Genomic DNA, 20,772 nt, shown 5'->3' on the forward strand with positions numbered 1-20,772 from the left:
TCGGGACCATTGCCTTGCGTAGGAATGTGCTCTACCATTTTTATTAATTTTTTTCGTGGAACAGGAAGGCAGGGTGACAAACAATCTTTATTCGTATAATTGTGCTGCCCCACAGACAAGAAATGTATCGAGACAGAAAAACAATTTGGAAACCATAAAATCATCATAAAGGCCGCCCTTTTCTTTTTTTACATGAATGACGTAAAAATCCTAGTCATGAGAGGGAGTGAAAACGAAGTTATCATCTGCATCAAAACCCCTACAGCACGTGATGTCGCATCATGAATCTGGCATCCAGCCATATGATTTTCACCATATCTGCCATTGTGGGCGGCATGTATTACTTCTGCGTCGACCATTTGAAGGACCATTATCTGAGGCGGTTTCGGTGTTTACCATCGTCTTTTATAGTTTTTTTAACATGTTAACATAATCCTGTCATAACGGGCGCCGGTTGTCTTTTCAGTGTGCAATATGCCAATATATTTGAACTGTGCGGTACTGTCTCTAATCGTTCAGCTGCTGGAGTCTTCTCATTTCTGGAACACCCCAGCTGTCGGGCGGGTTGTGAAAAACACTTCCTAAAAAATTTCGAAAGTATGTCCTGTATTTTTTAATACTCCGTATGAGCTCCTGTTGTTCTTGTAAATACATCTAATAATCAATTACGAATTTAATTTCGTACGAAAACAAATAATTCGTCGCATGTCCAGCGATCCAACTGACCGCATACGTCTTTTGTTTGGGGAAAAAAGTGTTGTCCGGTAGAAAAAGTACATCCGATGTGATTTTTGTGTAGTTAGCTTCACAGAAGCTTTCATAAGAGAGCACACTCCGCTGCAGAGTGAAAATCTCATTCAGGAAACATCCCCCAGACTGTGGCTAAGCCATGTCCCCGCAATATTCCTTCTTTCAGGAGTGCTAGTCCTACAAGGTTCGCAGGAGAGCTTCTGTGAAGTTTGGAAGGTAGGAGACGAGATACTGGCAGAAGTAAAGCTGTGAGGACGGGGCGTGAGCCGTGCTTGGGTAGCTCAGATGGTAGTGCACTTGTCCGCGCAAGGCAAAGGTCCCGAGTTCGAGTCTCGGTCCGGCACGGAGTTTTAATAATGTTTGTAGTATCTGTCAGATATGCTGCCTCATTTAACGAGATGGATAGACAACACGTCTTACACGCTCACCAGAATTATCACCTTAGGACTTTTATCTATGTGGAACGTTGTAACAAGCTGTATTCAAGGCAAATCCGATGGCCACCAATAACAAGAAATGCCATATAACGCTCAACTTTGACGAATGCAGATGTAATTCTAAAACTAAACTAACCTCCGCCTGAAGAGGCCATGAACCCCCAAAGGTACCGACCAGCCGCCGTGTCATCCTCACCCCACAGGCATCACTGGACGCGGATATGGAGGGGCATGTGGTTAGCACACCGCTCTCCAGTCCGTATGTCTGTTTACAGGACTGGAGCCCTTCTTCTCAGTCAAGTAGCTCATCAGTTTGTCTCACAAGGGCTGACTGCACCCCGCTTGCCAACAGCGCTCGGCAGACAGGATGGTCACCCATCCAAGTGTTAGCCCAGACCGACAGCGCTTAACTTCGGTGATATGACGGGAACCGGTGTTACCACATTCGCAAGCTCTTTGGCTCACATGTAATTTTATGTGCGGTATTACCTAGCAGGAATATCTTTACATCATTAATCAATGCTATGTTAACATTATAATAATGAACACACAAACCGTACCGGACACGGTGCGGTTGTTTACACCTGGTACAGTTGGTTGAGTTTGGGGCACCTTTGCTGACGGTCTGCGGCGCTTCCTTCTGCCTACCTACTATACGATCAAGTTCAATAGATGCTATGTCTCTCGAAGGTTTATTCCGAAGCCAGAGATGAAAGTATACGGTTCCATAAAAATAATCCGCCTCACTATTCGCCTGCTGTAATAGTTAACCTTTACTTGTCCACCTCACTAAATTCACGTTTTCCTTTACAGCTTAGCACAACTGAGCGGATTGTGGACCTTGATATACAGGGTGAAGTGAATATAACAGCAGATATTTCTATTGGTGACTGAGGACGGGGTGCTGAACGACAGTACATCAGTATTTACCTCATTTGTGGACTAATAATTACAGATGTAGTATTTTTTTAAGTTGATTAGCACCTCCACATACACATGGAAAGAGCATGCCATTAGTATTTGTTTTCCTTTGGACAGCATGTCACCTGTTGGAGTGTGGACGTGTTGACGGAAAACAGTTAATCTGTACTGACAGACAAGGGTTACTAGGTGATGCAATTAGAATCATGCAGAAAACGTCAGGCTGTAAAGTCTGTGTTCGTGGGAAGACTTGTTCTACGCAAAGAAAAGACAACAAGTACACTTATGGGTGTACGTATTAAGGTATCACATATAAAAGTATTTGCCCTTCTAGTCATTACACCCTGTAATTAGTCATTCTGGACAGGTTTGTTGTCACCTGTCCTATCTTGCTCTGGCTGTGTATTTCATCGATTTAGCTCTTTGTTCTGTCTTACGAATATATTATGGTTCCTTGCAGACACTGGTTTTGATAGCGTATCATGCATTGACTTCACTTAACAATGTTGTCTCTCTCTCTCTCTCTCTCTCTCAAATTCACCAAACCACCCACCAATTGCGTCTCGCCCCCCCCCCCCCCACCCCTCCCCCCCCCAAGCCTTCACACACGCACACACACACACACACACACACACACACACACTCACACACACATACACACACAAACACACACGAGGAGTGCCAAGAAGAATAATTTATTTTAGTTAGTTTTAGAAGTTAATTTCATTATACACTAAATACTTAAGTCACAGAGTTAAGTGGTGAAAGAGTGTTACGGCAGAATTCCCAGTTCCGTTGTGTGCAACACTAAGGCCGAGCGAACAATAGTGCAAATCATTTCTCTGTCCATAATTCTATTTATGAATATTATTGCTGGTTTTCCAGCTGTGACTCATTGGCGACAATAAAAGTGATATGGGAGTAAACATACACTCAGAGTGCTGTTAATACGCAAAACTGCATAAACAGCTGTTTACATCATGTTATAGAGTGGACAACATACATGTATTATCTTTATTACGTGTTTCGGTGCAAAAAACGAAGATATTAGTTAACGGAGAAATAAAAGTAAGGCAATTGTTTGGGATTTCCATCCCTGAATCTGATAATGGTGAGCTTAGGCTTTTAAGAAGCTCTGTAACCTGGGACTAAGTGTTCTGAGTTTTATGAATAAAAGCTCCTAAATAGATTATTGTGTTTCATTTTAGGTACACATGCGTCCTATTACAATATGACGTAGTTTAAAACCATAAAGAATTTTATTTGAAGTTTTGTCTTGTTCTTTAGTCTTTCAGATATATTTAAAATTGGGACCATGGTGTATTCAAAGTAGACTGCTTGGCGATAAAGTAATCATCAAAATATTTCTTCTCCAGGAATGTAACTTACGGTTTCTTTGTATTTGCTTTCAGGCCGAAGATTCTCTGATTGAGATAGTCACCAGGGAGGTCAAAGGATGTATGGACTCAGAACATCTAGGTAAGCATGGAAATACTCACTGACAAGTGGAGAACGTGTGTTAGTCTCCTGAACGTACCACAACACATTTCATAGCACTGCGAAATGTGTTCACAATCGATGTCTCGAAGCCACCGTATGTTCCTCATTGCTGTAGAAAAACGTTTTAAGCTCTTAATTACGGTATGGTAATCGTGTCTGCTCTTTACAAAAAAGAAGCCGTGGACGATAACTCACTTCCTCAATGTTTAAAAGCATGATAAAGACGATTCTAGGCACTTTTAGTTTTGAACATTTTTGCTAAACTCAGCTTCTTATTAAAGAGATTCATAAGGGCCACACAGCCCTTTCTGATGTATTTGCCTGAACTTTGACTGCACCAAACGCCCTAGTAAACGCTTAAGCTATAGACTCGATGCTAATATCGGTTGTGTTCTCTTAGTTTTACACGTGTCTCTATTGTTACCGCCCAACGCAACCACGAGGACACTACTTTGCGTCTTACCATATTTTTACTTTCCAGTCACAGTAGAATATAATATTTAAGCTGCATATAGGAAAAAGAAAAAAAAAACATTTAAAGAAAAGAGAAGCAGCTGTATTAACATCAAGATTCAGCTGGCAAGCCGGCACTAAGCAAAGACGAGTTGGCTGAAAGTTAGAAAGAATAAGTAGTATTACTGAATAAATCAATATATGGCCCTGTAACATTAGCGAACATGACCTTACTGTGCTGGTACTATGACGCCTAAAAGCTAGAGTAAAGTACAGCCGTTGTTTTCTTCCCAAGGCATGTAGCTCTAATGATTAGCTTAATGTTGATGCAGTGCTCTTGGGCAAAATATTACGGATGTAATATAGGCTCCAGTTGGGATCTCCGGCCGTGGACTAAAATAAATGGTGCAAATGGCTCTGAGCACTATGGGACTTAACGTCCGATGTCATCAGTCACCTAGAAGTTAGAACTACTTAAAAGTAACTAACTTAAAGACATCACACACATCCATGCCCGAGGCAGGATTCGAACCTGCGGCCGTAGCAGTCGCGCGGTTCCGGACTGAAGCGCCTAGAACCGATCGGTCGGCTGGCCGTGGGCTACTCAGGAGAATCTCGTCATCAGGATAAACAAAACTAGCGTGTTATGGGACGGGTAGGTCGGTTACAAAATTAAAAAGTGGAAACTGATAATGTTAGCTATAGTAGGAACTAGTGAAGTGCAATGGCATTAAGAACAGGACATCTGGTAGGATTAGGCCTAGTGTCCGCAGGTCGTGGTCGTGCGGTAGCGTTCTCGCTTCCCACGCCCGGGTTCCCGGGTTCGATTCCCGGCGGGGTCAGGGATTTTCTCTGCCTCGTGATGACTGGGTGTTGTGTGATGTCCTTAGGTTAGTTAGGTTTAAGTAGTTCTAAGTTCTAGGGGACTGATGACCATAGATGTTAAGTCCCATAGTGCTCAGAGCCGTTTGAACCGTTTGATTAGGCCTAGTAATGAATAATTAAATGGGGATGCGGATAATCCACTATAAGAAGGATAGTGAACGCAATATCTTAGCCAAGACAGATATGAAACCAACACCCTCCACAATAGGACGTGTTTATACGGCAACTACCACTGCAGAGAATCGCAAACGTACAAAAACGTAAGCGCCAGGTCTGACGAAAATTTGAGGTAACATGTAACTAAGAAAACAGAAAAAAGACAGCATCTCTTGAAATGCGGTGCTACAGGTGAATGCTGAAGATCACTTTGGGAGATTGGATAACTACTGTAGTGGTATTAAAACATATTGGTGAAAAAAGGAATTTGTGGCACAATTTGATTAAAAGAATGATAAGAAGCGGATCGGTTAATAGGGCATGTTTAGAATCATAAAGGTACCATCAGTTTGTCAATCGAGGGAAGTGTGGCTATCGTAAGCATATTCTAGTGAATGTAGATTGCAGGAGCTACGCATCGACGAAGGGTCTTGCACGGGACAGACAATCGCTGTAAGCTGCATCGAACCATTAGTGTGCCTGAAGACCACTGTTAGAACACATAATAATTGTACCATGCTTCACATTGCTCCGGGAATTTCAGAGTTAAATGGAATATACGCCTCAAGGTTACGTTCACTTTTAACTTTTAGATACGTTACACAATGGAATAACTTTTCAGAGGTTACCGCAAATTGACAATGAGATATACAATGGTAATAGACAGTGGAGTTACGGAGACCCAAGTGGAACAGAGTATCAGTAGAGTAGAGAATCTTGTATAGTCGTTTGGTTAACTGGTCTATGATATTTCGATGTTTTAAGACACTGAAGACACTGCATTATTTTTTAAATTGGTATGCATTGTGACAGATCAGTCTGCTATTTTAAGACACTACAGGCGATGACTGACTGAAATCTGTTTGTGTTACAGGCAGTATCGGAGGCTTGCGGTCGTACAACGATCCAAATAGCGCCGAACAAAAGGTGAGGAATAACAGCAGCTTTAACGAAAGAGTAGCTAACTGTATACTGCTCCACATAACACAACATGTAGTTTCTTCTACATCAATAGTACGCGAAAGAAACATAGCCAACTTTTTGCTAATCGAACCTTGATAAACTCTCTATAAATCAAATGCTATCAAACACTTGGCAATTACTACTGTTTCGTCTTTTGTTCACATAACTATTGCGTTATTTAGCTATTCTTGACACTCTTTTGCTTTCTTAACAGTACGTAACTTGCCACAGTACCTGAATCAAGTGTAATAATGACTTCAAAGAAGAAGAGGTGTTTGACTTCTCTAGGAAAGAAGCGAGCTATTGTCACCATGATACGTGGAGTGCAAAAAACAGAGGATATAACGACAGATTTCTGGATTCGCTCACTCATTCTATGGACAGTCCCGAATTAAAAAAGAATATTGTCAGAAGCGTTTCAGAAGAAGGGAGGCAGCGGAAATGAGGATGTGAGCTACCTCTTCTTGACGAATTCCTTTTGAAATGTCTTAATCAGTGTAGAGGACGAAAGATATCTGTCGGAGGCTATTTGCATAAAAAAGGTTGTTAATCTGGGAATTTAAAGGTTCGGCGAAGTGAGATGTGGCTCACTAACTTTAAAAACTGACATCTTCGTTTTTGAGACGTTCTGTGGAGGACATGCTAGTGTCGATAACGTAGTTTATTTATTGTGGAGAAATGAATAGAATTAAAGTTACTCCTTTTCAAAAATTTGTTTGTCTCTTCCTTTTTTAATCATTAAAATAAGTGAAAAATAACTGAACTGATATCGTAGTAACTTTATTATCTTTTCTAGTAGTAATTTTTTGTTCCCTTTGTATTACAATACGTACGCTATAGGAGACTGCAGTGCTAATGTCTTAATTCATATTAACATTTCCACTTTTCCCTGGTCCCACCTTGATCACTCAAACCTTCGTTAAATCCATCTCTCAGTTATTCGACATTTATGTTAGTTCCATTGAACTTGAACTGTCGAGATCGATTATAGTATAATGAAACATATTGTTCAAAACCTGGTACGTATGTATTACAAACAAGGATTACCGTATTAAGGACATAATAGATTTCTTTCTGAACCAGCTTCTCCTCCATGTGATCATATTTGCCATTATGTGGGAGGGGAGTGTTAGTGAGGATATTAAATCTGATTGTAGAGATTGTCTTTCAGTACACACTCATACTGTTTTTTTGGTCCTGAATAGTAACCATGGCGGAGGGTGGAATGGTTTCCAAAAATCGCGAGTAATCAACGGAAGGAAGCTTTCGTGAATATGAAAATGCTACTGCAGTGCAGATAGATGAATGACTGTGTGTAGGGAGTTAAAATGAATGGGGTACAGTTACCAGCAGCTCCTTATAAGCCACGTATTTATGTAGTCAGTACTAAGTGACCCTTGAGATAGTGTAAGGAACAGCGTCACTATACAATGGGTGTCTGGAAACGAGTGATCCGGAATGATGAATCACTGCGGCAATACAGTGGAAAGGTCTGGCTTGACGAATGTCTGGGGAACATCACCGGCCATTGTAAAGTAAGGAGGAGGAAGTGTTATCCGGCGGACTTTTTTTTCGTGGTTAGCTTATGGTCCCTTATTGTACTTGATGAAATGGCAAATCCTGAAGCAGATAAATACATTTTACAGTTTTGTGTTCGGAAACAATGATTCTATCGGCATGACAATACAGCCCTTCATAAAGCAACATCTGTGAGCCAATGATTTGTAGACAATAATACTCCTGAAACAGGATGGCATAACCAGAGTCCCGAGGTAAACTCTTTGGAATATCTTTGTTATGAGTTAGGACGTCAACAATGCTGTAGACCAGGGGTTCTGAAACTTTTTCTCTGCCGGAACGCTTGGAGAATCCTGGTACTTTGGTGGAACACCTTGTGTATTTTGAAGGTTGAAACAATTGAAAAAAATTGAAAATAGGGAAACTTGTTTTATTGTGATAAATTAAATTTTAAATCCTAACAGATAACACAGGATCGTATTAAACGTTTTTAAAAGAAGAGAGAAATAAATAATTAATTCAAGTGTTCAACGCAATGCTATTAACAGTTTATCGCAGAGCATTTATTCACTTCAACCGGAACAACAGTGTGCTGCAGAACACAGTTTGGGATATTCTGATCTAGATCCCAGAGTCTAAAATCACCACTTTCGCAGGTTTTGGTTGTCCACTAAGGGGATGTAGCAGTTATAAAGCGGAAGGGTGGACGCAATGCATGGTAATGTCCCTAACAGGTCTCTGGATAGTTTTGCTCAGATAGGGTATAAGCACTTCGGAGTATTAACAAGAATATGTCAAAAGATCTGGTACAGTGGTTAGCGAACTGCAAACAGGTTCAGAAATAGCAGCGTTCAAATATCCAGATTTTCTGTTTACCGTGGTCTCCCTAAACAGAATGAAATGTGCTATGAAATCTTCACTGGTTATAGGTCAAGTGGCATCGTCTTATGGTCGTAACGTGTCAATGGATTGCGTATCCATCATCTTCAGGCAATGTCTGAAGATGATGGATACGCAATCCATTGACACGTTGCGACTAGACGATGACGCCACTCGGCTGATAACCCGTGAAGATTTCGTAGCTGAAAGACGCCGAGAAAGCCCGAAATCGCACAGAATGAAATGGTTAATATGATGAATGCCCGTTGATGTCTTGCTTTCATTCTCTCTAAGACCCTTTAAATGTTTAAAAACTCATGGAAGAATATAGTTTTATTTCCGTAGAAATATTCACTTACAGAATTTATAACTCTTGTATTTATTCTAACCAATTCTGATAACGATTCACTGCACTTCTGTTTCAGAAAAATGAGTTTTACAGTAAATATTAGAATATACTCTACTGTTCGTGAACTAAACGCGTTCTACGCAGAAATAAATATTGGACTTGGTTCTCAATGAGTTGAAGAACATACAGTAAGGGAGTAAAAGTAACTCTCGATTTTTTTCGAGCATCAACATTATTCCATGAAGTTTTGGGATTGCAGCCGTATGACGTCGAATTCTTGCCATGATATTTTGGCTCAAAAACATTCAGTCATCTTCAGGTGTATGTTTTGTACTGCGGAATACTCACCTAAACATGGCTGAATTACTTTCAGCCGAAATATCGAGTCAAGAAGTGGAATTCATACAACTGGAATACCAAAACTTCATGGAATAGAATAAAAGTAATTTTAACAACTAACGGGAAACATTAATGTTTTTTTTGCATATACCAGCATGTTTTATAAAATCTAATTTCACAATTTCTCTCTTCCCTCTCCCGCACCCTCTCTCTCTCTCTCTCTCTCTCTCTCTCTCTCTCTCTCTCTCATACACGCACACTCTCTCTGACTATGTGTGTGTGTGTGTGTGTGTGTGTGTGTGTGTGTGTGTGTGTGTGTGTGTATCTGTGTTTACATACGGGTACCTTGCTGCGACATAATAACTACCATTTACTTCATTCTTGTTTCAGTGCTTCCTTGGTTGCATGCTGAAGAAATTCAAAGCGGTAAGTGCTCACACAATTTATGCATTAGTGTGAGTCTTTCCTATCTGATGCTTTTAATGCATCGGAGGCTCTATGCGAAGCTGAATAATTTAATGAGATGTACATTCTAACGTTCCTGACAGTATAAATCTACTTTTTACATATAGGAGTATTAGTTGTGATACCATTGTTCTGACATCATCTGATTTATCATTCACAACTGTTACACCGGCAATTGATTTGAACATTCATTTATCATTAACTGTGTATTGGGCAGAATTATCACTGTATCGATGGGACACAATTATAAAAATAATTTACTTGTAATAAAATACCACAGTAATTTTGCTTTATAAGAATGATATAAAGTTAACTATGACTTACAAAAATACGTGAAAGTAAGGTCTTTTTGCGACAGTGAGAGAAGCGAAGTGGTGAGCTAATGAAACAGCGATGAGTTGCCTTCCTGCCGTCGAGTAAAAATCTAGCGGTAATTACTGCTTCGTAAGCCAGAGCTGTACGCTAACATCTGTATGTTTCCGCTTCTAGCTTGACGCTGACGGCCAGTACAGCGCCGAAGGTCTGAAGACAACCATCCAGCACTGTCCCAGGATGAAGTCCCATCCTGACATACAGAAAGCTGCGTTACAGGTGGCCGATGAGTGTAACGGCAAAGGTATGTCACATTTAAAATAATATTTCCTGATACAGCAGCACAGGAAATTCCGGCATTTACATTGAGTAAAGGCAAGCATGGGGTCAGCGACCGATAAGGGCTGCTTTGTTTCGTAATTTTTGATCAGTTGTACAGCCTACTCACTTTTTTTTTACATGCAAGACGTCGTACATACACGCCATTTGAAGCTCTTTTTGTACATGCAAGACGTCGTACATACATGCTATTTGAAGTTTTTTTTTTACATGCAAAATGTCGTGCATACATGCCATTTGAAGCAACAGGGAGTTGATTGGCGAGTGGAAAAATTCTGCGAGCACAAAGTACAGTATATACAAAGTACAGTATACTTTTATTAAAAATAATCCAAATTATTACAATAAGCAAATTACATCAATACTGGAATGACAGGAAACTAAGTATTTTGAAGTTCAAAATTAAAATAAAAAAAAAAAATTGCAGTGAGCTGTTGATCAAGGCACAATAAGTAAACAAATAAATAAATAAATAAATAAATAACCTGCCCAAAGTAAAACGACAAGTGCCTGCCACAGTTGCAGTACAATGAGTTATAAATCAAAGACATTTGAACCACAATATTAGACTACTGATCAGTGACGGTTCAATTCTTTGATAAACTAAGCAAATGCTACATTCATTTAAGGCCCAGTAAAGAGTATGTTTCATCAGCAAGTCTAATATCCTAAGATTACAAGGAAGCGCAATACCTTCCGAAACTTACCGACTGTCCCAATTAAAGACAAATTTCATCGGTAGCATGCAGGATTTTCAGCAAGGTAACAGTGCAAGGCAAACCCAAACTGCTCCTAGTGACTGCACCAACGGCTTACCACAGTGAAGTAAGTGGTAGCACTGAGGATATCAAGAACAGTTACAGATTATGGACGTAAACACTAATACTAAAATTATAGCCAGAACCAGATCTTAAATTTTTCTTACCAGGAACTTGAATAGTGTCTTGAAAGGAATACACGTTCTGAATTAGTGGCCAGTGGCTATGTAAACAAATTTTACAATTTGCAAAAATGCCTTAGGATATGGTAAAAATATGAGAGGTCCGTAAGCACAGTTTCCTGACACACAGCGACCACGCCAAAACAGTAGCCCGAAGGCTAAAGGACGCGTTTACGCGAAGTTTCTTTAGATTTACTTAAAGGTTTAACGGTCAAACAAAAACCTTCGAAGTGAAGTTAAAAACCGACAATTCGCGCCATTGCTCTCTACGTTGGCATTACTGTTCCGATTGATACAAGGAATGCCCTACAGGTGGCTGCGTACTACAGACAAACGAAATGTGGGCACAATAGAAGTTCAAAATGGCTGCCCCAAGCACCAAGGAAGAAAAGCGTTTTGTCATACGTTTTCTGAGCGGTGAAGATACTAAACCTGTTGTAATCCATCAGTGAATGAAGCTGCATGCGCACTATTGCAGTAAGCGTATCAGTGGAGTGGAAAGTGCGGAAATAGTGTGACTTCTGTGATAGACGCTCAGCGTTCGGATCAGGCACATCAAGAGTCTATTGCAGCAGCTGAAGCCATTGTGATGCAAAATCGCAGTGTGACGGTGGATGAAGTAGCCTCAGATCTGAGCATAAATCACGATTCAGCACACCACACCATTCACGAAATGCCCAAATTTTTGCAAACAATTTGCAAGTTGGTGGTCATGGCGTCTCACTCCAGAACTGAAAGAGCGACGCATTGACGTCTTCGAAGAACTTTTGCGACTTTTTGAAGCAGAAGGTGTTCGATTCTTCACGAGAACGGTCACAGGAGACGAAACGCGGGTACACTATCACCAATACGACGCAAAGATTTTAAGTAAGGAATGGTACTATTCCCTGTCACCATACCCCAATTAGTTCCGGATGCAGCAATCTGCAGTAAAGGTTTTGCTGACCCTCTTTGGGACGAACGAGGGGTTGCCTTGGAACACAACACGCCTATGGGAAACATCACCATCATCATTGCGTCACATTCCAGTATGCACTTTAGTAACTTTTCCTATGTCTTGACCATACTTCTTTTTATTTCCAACATTCTGTTGACGTGATACCATATATCTAATGGGCAGTGTGACTCTGAGCATTGTCATAATGGAAAATGAGACTTGTAGTCAGGAGAACTACTGCACGATCAAGATTTTTTAACGTATTGGAATACAACAGCAATATCAACAGCAATTTCATGAAAATGTAGTGAGACGGAGCGTCCATTAGGATGCACTTTAATAACATTTCATATATCTTGGACACATATTTTTTATTTCCAAAAGCACAATTCGCTTTTCAATTTTCCGTCATTTTGAAAGCCAATGTTATGTCAATCAGTTCAGTATTGAAACTTCCTGGCAGATTAAAACTGTGTGCCAGACTCCCGAGTTCGAGTCTCGGTCCGGCACACAGTTTTAATCCACTAGGAAGTTTCATATCAGCGCACACTACGCTGTAGAGTGAAAATTTCATTCTAGAGTTCACTATTGTTCATTAGATACATTGTATTCCATTCAAAGTAGAAACGCGTAAGGTGCTTGGTCAAGACATGATAAAAGCTACTAAAGTGCATCCGAATGGCTGCTTCATCTCACAGAATTTTCATGCAAATTGCAGCTGATATTCCAGTATGATAAAAAATCAGCTTCGACGTGCTGTAATAATTGATTTCTGACGGACGGGTGTCATTTTCCAAGATGACCATGCTCAGCGTCATACTGTCTGTGCAAAATTCGCAGCTATCAGTGACTTGCGTTTTCATTCTCTGCACATATCTTCCATACTCACCAGACCTCGCACCCAGTGATTACCAAATGTTTGGACCACTCATTGTGGCGATGGGAGGGAAGAAATGTTGATCCGATGAAGAGATACACAGCAGGTGGAGCGCCAGTGGCTGTTAACGAGACCAGAAGAACTTTCTTCTTCACTCACGTTTGCTGCAGCGATAGGCGTGCAATACCATACTGGGCCTTGATTCGCGGAAGGTTTTCAGCAGGTTTCATATCTTCACCGCTAAGGAAACGTACGACTGAAAAACTCCTAGCGAGACCAGTGCCGAACCTCAGAGGCAGCAGACAACACCAGGAGCGCCTCAGATACATAGTAGACATCTTAGAAGGTAGCATGATAAGGCAAAAGAAAAAAATTAACAGACAGAGGCTAGTTCAGATTTCGGCAGATGGCAAGTAAAGTGGGTTTAACATACTCAGCTGGCGTGCTGTCTGACAAAATCTGTTTGGTGGTTATATAGTGAGGCCCCAAATATAAGAGCATCACATAGAAACAGAACAAAGGACTACTCCATTTTTAAACCAATACGTAACATAAGTATATGAAGCAGTGAAAGCACTAGCATAATAAATTTGTAAAATGAAGAAATCTTACAACTTGGAAACTAACCACGTGTTTGCTATTGTGGGAACCTTAACTGATATGCAAGTTTGGAAGGGCAGAAGCACAACGTTATTCAAATCACGCCCAACTGGGTTATTCCTGAATCTGCACAAGATGTGTAACGAAATCTTACAATGGTATTCCTTCGTGGGGTCACTATCCTCTCATATAATTTATTCACGAAATTAAATGATCAAAGCTCCCCTCCAAAACTGAAAATAGGAAAAAATGTAAGTTCCCAGATGGCCGGACAAGTGAAAACTACGAATGACACTACTCTGCAGGAAGGATGGATAAACTATGCGACCGACTCCTATTGCGGCCCGCAACCAACTCTCCGATAAATTCCACCCGGCGCCCAGAGAATGTCCTCCGCTTCGCTTGTGGCAGAACTCGGCCAATCGTCGTAGATAAACTAGCTTTCGTCAATAACGGCCTTCCAACAAATTCGTCTAGACACCCACTACCACACTCCGTCGACCTAGGCGCCAATATTATTTCTTCCCTCTAAACCCCTACAGTGACTGCCAATGTGTGCTATCAAAGCCTTCGGTAGTACTTTACGTAGGAAGCTTACTGGGTATTTGGGCGCCAACGGAATATGATAAGTGGGGTGTTAGATGTGTCCCAGTTGCTGGTTATCCCGTGGAGCTTGGCGACCATTTCTTCGAAACGTCCCAAAAAATAGCAAAGCTGTGCCACAGAGCTAGCGTGTTCTAGCCCAAAAACTTATGCTTTGAAGAGAAAACTGCCCCCCCCCCCCCCCAGTCTTTCTCAAAATAGCGAGCGTCCTTCGCAATGGCCCCTGAGGCTCATGATCAATAGAGAAAGCTGTCAACCAAGAGGGTTGGGACTCTGTCCACAATTCCCAGTGAACAGATGTCCCCCCATCTCCTGGTACTGCGAGCAGTTGACCTCGTCACATCCTAAAAGTTACCGCTCTTCAGTCATGTGAAATTAACAGAATTACGAAATGCGTGCATCCTGCTCCCGATCATGTACATTCCAGTACATAGCATCCGATTGCCTACTTTGCATCGCTTCCCGCTCCCGGATTCCCGGGTTCGATTCCCGGAGGGGTCAGGGATTTTCTCTGTCTCGTGATGACTGGGTGTTTTGTGATGTCCTTAGGTTAGTTAGGTTTAAGTATTTCTAAGTTCTAGGGGACTGTGACCATAGATGTCAAGACCCATAGTGCTCAGAGCCATTTGAATCATTTTTGAATCTACTTTGCATGACAGTGTAATACGGTAGCGAAATGACATTAATTTGCAAATATGCAAATTCAGATTTTAGAGATGTAAGATAGGCTGGTCCGATGGCCCTCAATAACTGTATGAAGAGGCCAGAGAGCCTACCATCTTGCGAACTGTTGCAGAATCGACAGCATTTAATTGCCTACACATCATACATAACATCCGTTATAGAGAGTAATAATGAAAATATTATGTTTCAAGACACTGGGGATCCTCAAGTTAAAAACGTCATGTAAGGAACTATGCAAAAATTTCTGAAATGAAACAAAATAAATTAGAAGAACGAAGAAGATGTTACTTACAAATACAGTTGCGTAACCGTCTGAAATCATCCAGGTCTCATTGTTGTCGTGGAACAAAAATATCGTAACCAAAGAATAAAAGGGGTGATGTAGGAAATTCCGGAGAAACCGACATCACGTCCTGACATAGAAAGTCACAAGAACCATTACACATGTAAAATGCAATAAAGACAGGAAGAGAAATGACATATTGTGAGTAGTTTATCAATCACATATCTGCCTCATACCGCACCGCGTTGTGGGTTGTGTGTGGCTTCAGTAGTGACGGATAGCAAGTCCGAGTATCTGTTATTATACAGATTTCCTCTTTGTGCCCCCGGTTGGACTGTACGGGGGAACAGTTTTTATGGAATTGATGTCAGTAATTCAACACGATATGTCATTTCCGTTCCACTCTTTTAAGGGGAGCCGGAGGTGGTCAAATCCAAAAAAAATTACGATTTTTTTTTTGCTACCGAAAATTAATTGGAACATTCCTCTTTAATGTAAACTTTGAATTATTGTTCTACTCGCCCAAGAAGTGGAGTTATTACCATTTTCCCCCACGCCTGCAGAGGAAATGGGCGGCCGATGAATGCATCTAACACCCTCTCGTGACTTCCTGGCGAACTGCTTGGGATTTTCTCGGCCTGTTACGCATACAGCGCCTTATGTTACGCACACAGCGAGTGTGCAAGGGTTGGCTACATTGTTTTCTGTGACAAATATTACCCGTATTTCCTTACAGCTTACTCCTATTTTCCTCAGAATTTCGAACACCTTGCTCCATTTAATATTGTCGTACACTTTTGTTCTGGTTACGATGCCACGTTTTAGTAACCGTGTATCTAAGAAGAGGAAGAACGTAGGGACAAGAAAATTAACACTAATACCAAGTTGCGATACTACAATGAATAAGAGCGCGGAACATCGTCTCTTTGCTGTTTACCGTTTCGAATTAGTTCAGTGTTGCGCCTGTTGTTGGTAGTATTATACTTCTTGTGTAAAGCGGGTAATATGCAGTATATACAAGAATCAGGAGGCAACAATAAAACCAATTTTTCATGACTTAGCACAGCCAGAATTGTTACACAAATGTCTACACGGAAAGACGCAGAATCCTAATGAGAGCGTAAACAATTTGATTTGGAAAGTGATTCCTAAAAGGGTGTTTGTAAGCATAAAAACACTGCACTTCGGCATTTATGATGCAATAGCAACCTACAACCAAGGGAACAGTGTGAAGTGTGAAGTTCTGAAGGCATTAGGATTTACAGCTGGGGTGAACACTGTACGAGCACTAAGAAATATTGAGAGAGAAAGGATAAGAGGAGCAGAAAGAAGAGAAAGCCATATGAAGTATGATGGAACAACAGGCCAGAAAAGAAGACAGAAGAGGAAGCTTTTGGAGGATGAAGAAGAAGACCTTGATAATCCATCCTATAGTGCAGGAATGTATTGAGAAACTTTGATAGCCATTTCCCGTAAATTAGAATTTTTCGAATATAAGGAACATTTTCTCAAAATCCACTCAAGCTAGAGAGATGAAATTTTTATACAGCACTCCTAATGGTCAAACTTACATTATAACACATCCATTCGGCAATATGTTCAGTAGTTTCATTTCAGTTTAATTATAAAGCAATTATTTGTAAAAAAAATTGGGTAATTAATAAAAAAAAAATTGGAAGGAAACTAGAGAAGATACTCCAAAATCCCTCTGTCATAACTGCAATACTAAACCACTCTATATGTAAAAAAAATTCAAATTTTTCTATTTGGTAGTTTATTCATAAATGTTCCTCACTTAGTGATTTTAACATGGGCAGCATAGGCACCTCCGGCTCCCCTTAATTCGTAACTACGTTACATGACAACATTCTGGTGGAGATGTCCACATACGGTTAAGCGTTTTTATCATTTTATTTGTAACGCCATGTTCTTTCTTTTAATGTATTTTATTTTAGAAATTTTAGCTGTATAGTTCTCTATATGGCTTTTTTTTGCTTGAGGAACACCTCCCATTGTCTTGTAACACATGTTTCCATTACTTCACTTTAAACCGGACAATGGAACTTTCAGTGTTCGTCTGTTCGTGTACGAAGTAAAATATTGTTCATTCAACAACTGTTTGCAAAATGGACTTTTATAGTTGCGGCCACTCCACGAGAAGAAAAAGAAAAGAATAAATATTATTTACATAAAAGGTAAGGCACTACAGGGAAGTAACCAAATTGTAGGTAATCTGAACAGTAGATGCCTAACAAAATACCAAACGGCTCAAAAACAGTGGCAGACAAGAGACACAACAACTGAGCAGGTAATCTACAAATTAATGTAACAGAAAGTGCACATATGCAAGAGAGTCAGGCTGCTCAGTAACGCGGTGAATGGATAGCAAATCCTTAACGTAATGCCCGGTCCCCACGGCTTGTATTAAGACGCCAAAGATTGCCTTTAGCTGACTACTTGGGACCGGAGAATTCGTACAAATATCAAGCAGGCACGGAGAGAACGAGGATGCCGCAATACAGCTCAAAATTTAATCCATGTTACCAAAAGACTGGTAGTGAGGAATGACGAGGTTCTACGCAGAATCGGAGAGGAATGAAATATGTGACACTGACAAGGGGACAGAATGATAGGACATCCGTCAATACATCAGGGAATGACATCCATGGTGCTGTAGAGGGTAAAAACTGTAGAAAGAGACAGATATTGGAATACATCCAGAGGATAATTGAGAACGTAGCTTGCAAGTGCTACTCTGAGGTTAAGAGGTTGGCAAAAGGAGAGCAATTTGTGGCTGCATCAAACAAGTCAGAAGACTGACCACTTAAAAAAACCAGAAGATGTCACCATAGCCAGCCGGCCGGGGTGGCCGAGCGGTTCTAGGCGCTGCAGTCTGGAACCACGAGACCGCTACGGTCGCAGGTTCGAATCCTGCCTCGGGCATGGATGTGTGTGGTGTCCTTAGGTTGGTTAGGTTTAAGTAGTTCTAAGTTCTAGGGGACTGATGACCTAAGAAGTTAAGTCCCATAGTGCTCAGAGCCATTTGAATCATTTGTCACCATAGCTCACAGTATGGGCGGTTAAGCGTGCCCCAAGCAAGCTCGCTTCCTTCAACGGTCGGGTAGTCTGTAGAGTGGAGTTTTCAGGATTTACAGCAATCTATGTGTGCAAATTACATATAGACCAATCACTACTAGACTGAATCAGCATGAAAGGAGTTGGAGGCTGAAAAAGACAGATTCTACCTTTGCTGAACATGATGTGAAGAAAAGTCATTCTTATGACCTCCATAGAGGAACTAATGGCATAAAACTAACATAACTCGAAATCCTGGGCATTAACAAAATATCCCGATCTGGTCTTTGATGACCAAGTACAGTTTCATCATTCGCCCTTACTAAAGCAGCGGCCAGTTAATTTCTGACCATTAGATGATACGATTATAATTGCTATTTCACATCCACATCTATAGACGCATTTCTCCGCTCTGCCCTGCCCCTCCCCCCTTTTCGGCCTTTTAGTCACATTCACAAGTCTGACCCAGAGTGCTGTCGGGGGAAAGACTTGATTGCACTACTTTTTTTTTATGAAATATTACGCTTTCCGAAAAATCATATATAGACGTAAGTTGTAGAACGATGTACAGAAATTATGAAAAAATAGTATAATCAGTACAATGCGTGATCATGACAAACACTGTATGCGCAGCTATATCGGTACTTAAATCTAGATCTAGTTTTAGGCTCAACAAAGCGAACACGTGGAATGTGTGTGGTAATGCAATTTTCATTTCATGAAGACTGCATACGTAGTGGTATTATGAAATTAAGTTTCTGACTGGTTGGAGCGTATTAAACTGTTGCAGAAGTAAACTACAGCGATACATGGCACCTTTTGTAGACTTACGCTATCTGTCGGCGTATACTACACTTACAGACTGTGTCTTTCATTAATGCTTACGCCACCTGTCGGCGTAGTACTTCTTTGACCGTTGAATACTCTACAGCTTAATACGGCAGAGGCGGCAGAGATGTACACGGTGAATTGCAATTTGTGCCCCTTTGAGGCGCCAGGCTGAAAGGGCGCCCAATTGCCAGATTTGTGTACAGTACATGTCACAATTAGTAGTCAATTAGTAGTGGAAGCTGACATGAGTGAAAGAGTACGGGGAAAAGCGGGATAGGACATGGTTGCTAAACGAGCAGCTGCTTGTGTAGAAAAAAGTTCTGGGACTGATCGCGCCAGTAAGATATTAGTGAATAAGAACAATGAAAGACCACTTTTTGACATTTTAAACTCTAAAAAGTCTGCTGTTATGCACAACACAAAAATCGCAGCTCAGAGACGTGCGAGAAGATCTATAATTTGTGGCTCATATTCCTATAAAATATAAATGCTTAAGAATATAAAATATTTTGTTTCATTTGCTGCTTCACACTCATGTATTATTTCTAATGGTGTGATCATGAGCTTCTGCAGTAGTGAAACCTATATATTTCATGTAAATTTAGTGACCGTATTCGCAGAGAATGTGCCATTACTTTTCAAGAAAGTATTATTAAAATTTTCTAGTATTGTAGTTACTCCATTATGCTTGAGTGTAATATTTGCATTATTAACAAAGATAAGTACTTCTGCTTCTTTCATATATCATTGAACATAATTTACACTGACGCAAAAACTCGCCCAAAAATAATTAATGTGGGGTAATGAAACATTTGGAATACATTTGTCTAGGTAACGCATTTAACTGATTACATCTGCAAGCTCACAGGTTAATGTAAGCGCGAGATAAGACACTGAAAATGTGAAATGCGAGTGCATTAATAACCGTCGAAACCGCCATAATGTCGAATGCAAGCATGCAGACGTGCGTGAACTGTGCTGTACAGGTGCCGGAGATCAGTTTGCGGGATCGAGTTCCATGCCTGTTGCGTTTGGTCTGTCAGTACAGGGCAATCAGTGCTGGTTGTGCACGACTGGACTAGTCATCTGATGATGTCCCATTTCTGCTCGACTGGAAACAGATCTAGTCATAGGACAAGCCTTGGAAACATGTCGATCCTCTGTAGAGCATGTTAGTCTACAACGGTGGTACGTGGTCCAGTGTTATCCTGTTGGAAAAAACCGCTTGGAATGGTATTCATGGTCGGCAGCACAAAAGGTCGAATCATCAGATCGATGTACAGATTTGCAGTTAGGTTTCCCGTGATAACGACGAAAGTTCTCCTGCTGGCATACAAATCGCACCCAGAAATCCAGGGGTAGGTCCAATGTGTATAGCACGCAGACAGATTGGTTCCATGCCATCAACTAGCCTCCCTCTAACCAACGCACGGCCATCACTAGCGCCGTGCCACAACTAAAAAACTCACCAAAAGACACAACAGATCTCCACCTTGCCCTCCAGTGAGCTCTCATTGACACCACTCAAGCCCCAAATGGCAGTGGGTTGGGATTGGTGGAATGCACGCTGTAGGTTGTCTGGCTCGCAGCTGTCGAAGTAACCGCACGAACGAAGAAATGGCTGACATCGAAATAAGTGTCCAAGGAATAGAAAAGCAACTGAAATCACTCAACAG

The 20,772-nt window shown here is 41.0% G+C and overlaps 1 protein-coding gene across 1 annotated transcript in view; it reads left to right on the top strand.

The window, feature by feature from the left end:
- LOC124551099 overlaps positions 1-20,772 on the top strand; it is a 47,467-nt gene that overhangs the window by 16,793 nt on the left and 9,902 nt on the right. The window contains exons 2-5 of the mRNA XM_047126028.1: positions 3,521-3,587; positions 5,977-6,029; positions 9,541-9,576; positions 10,105-10,231. Of these exons, the coding sequence (XP_046981984.1) occupies positions 3,521-3,587; positions 5,977-6,029; positions 9,541-9,576; positions 10,105-10,231 (283 nt within the window). The remainder of the gene's footprint in view (positions 1-3,520; positions 3,588-5,976; positions 6,030-9,540; positions 9,577-10,104; positions 10,232-20,772) is intronic.

Source organism: Schistocerca americana, chromosome 9 (genome assembly GCF_021461395.2).
Source record: "Schistocerca americana isolate TAMUIC-IGC-003095 chromosome 9, iqSchAmer2.1, whole genome shotgun sequence".
Lineage (NCBI taxonomy): Eukaryota > Metazoa > Arthropoda > Insecta > Orthoptera > Acrididae > Schistocerca > Schistocerca americana.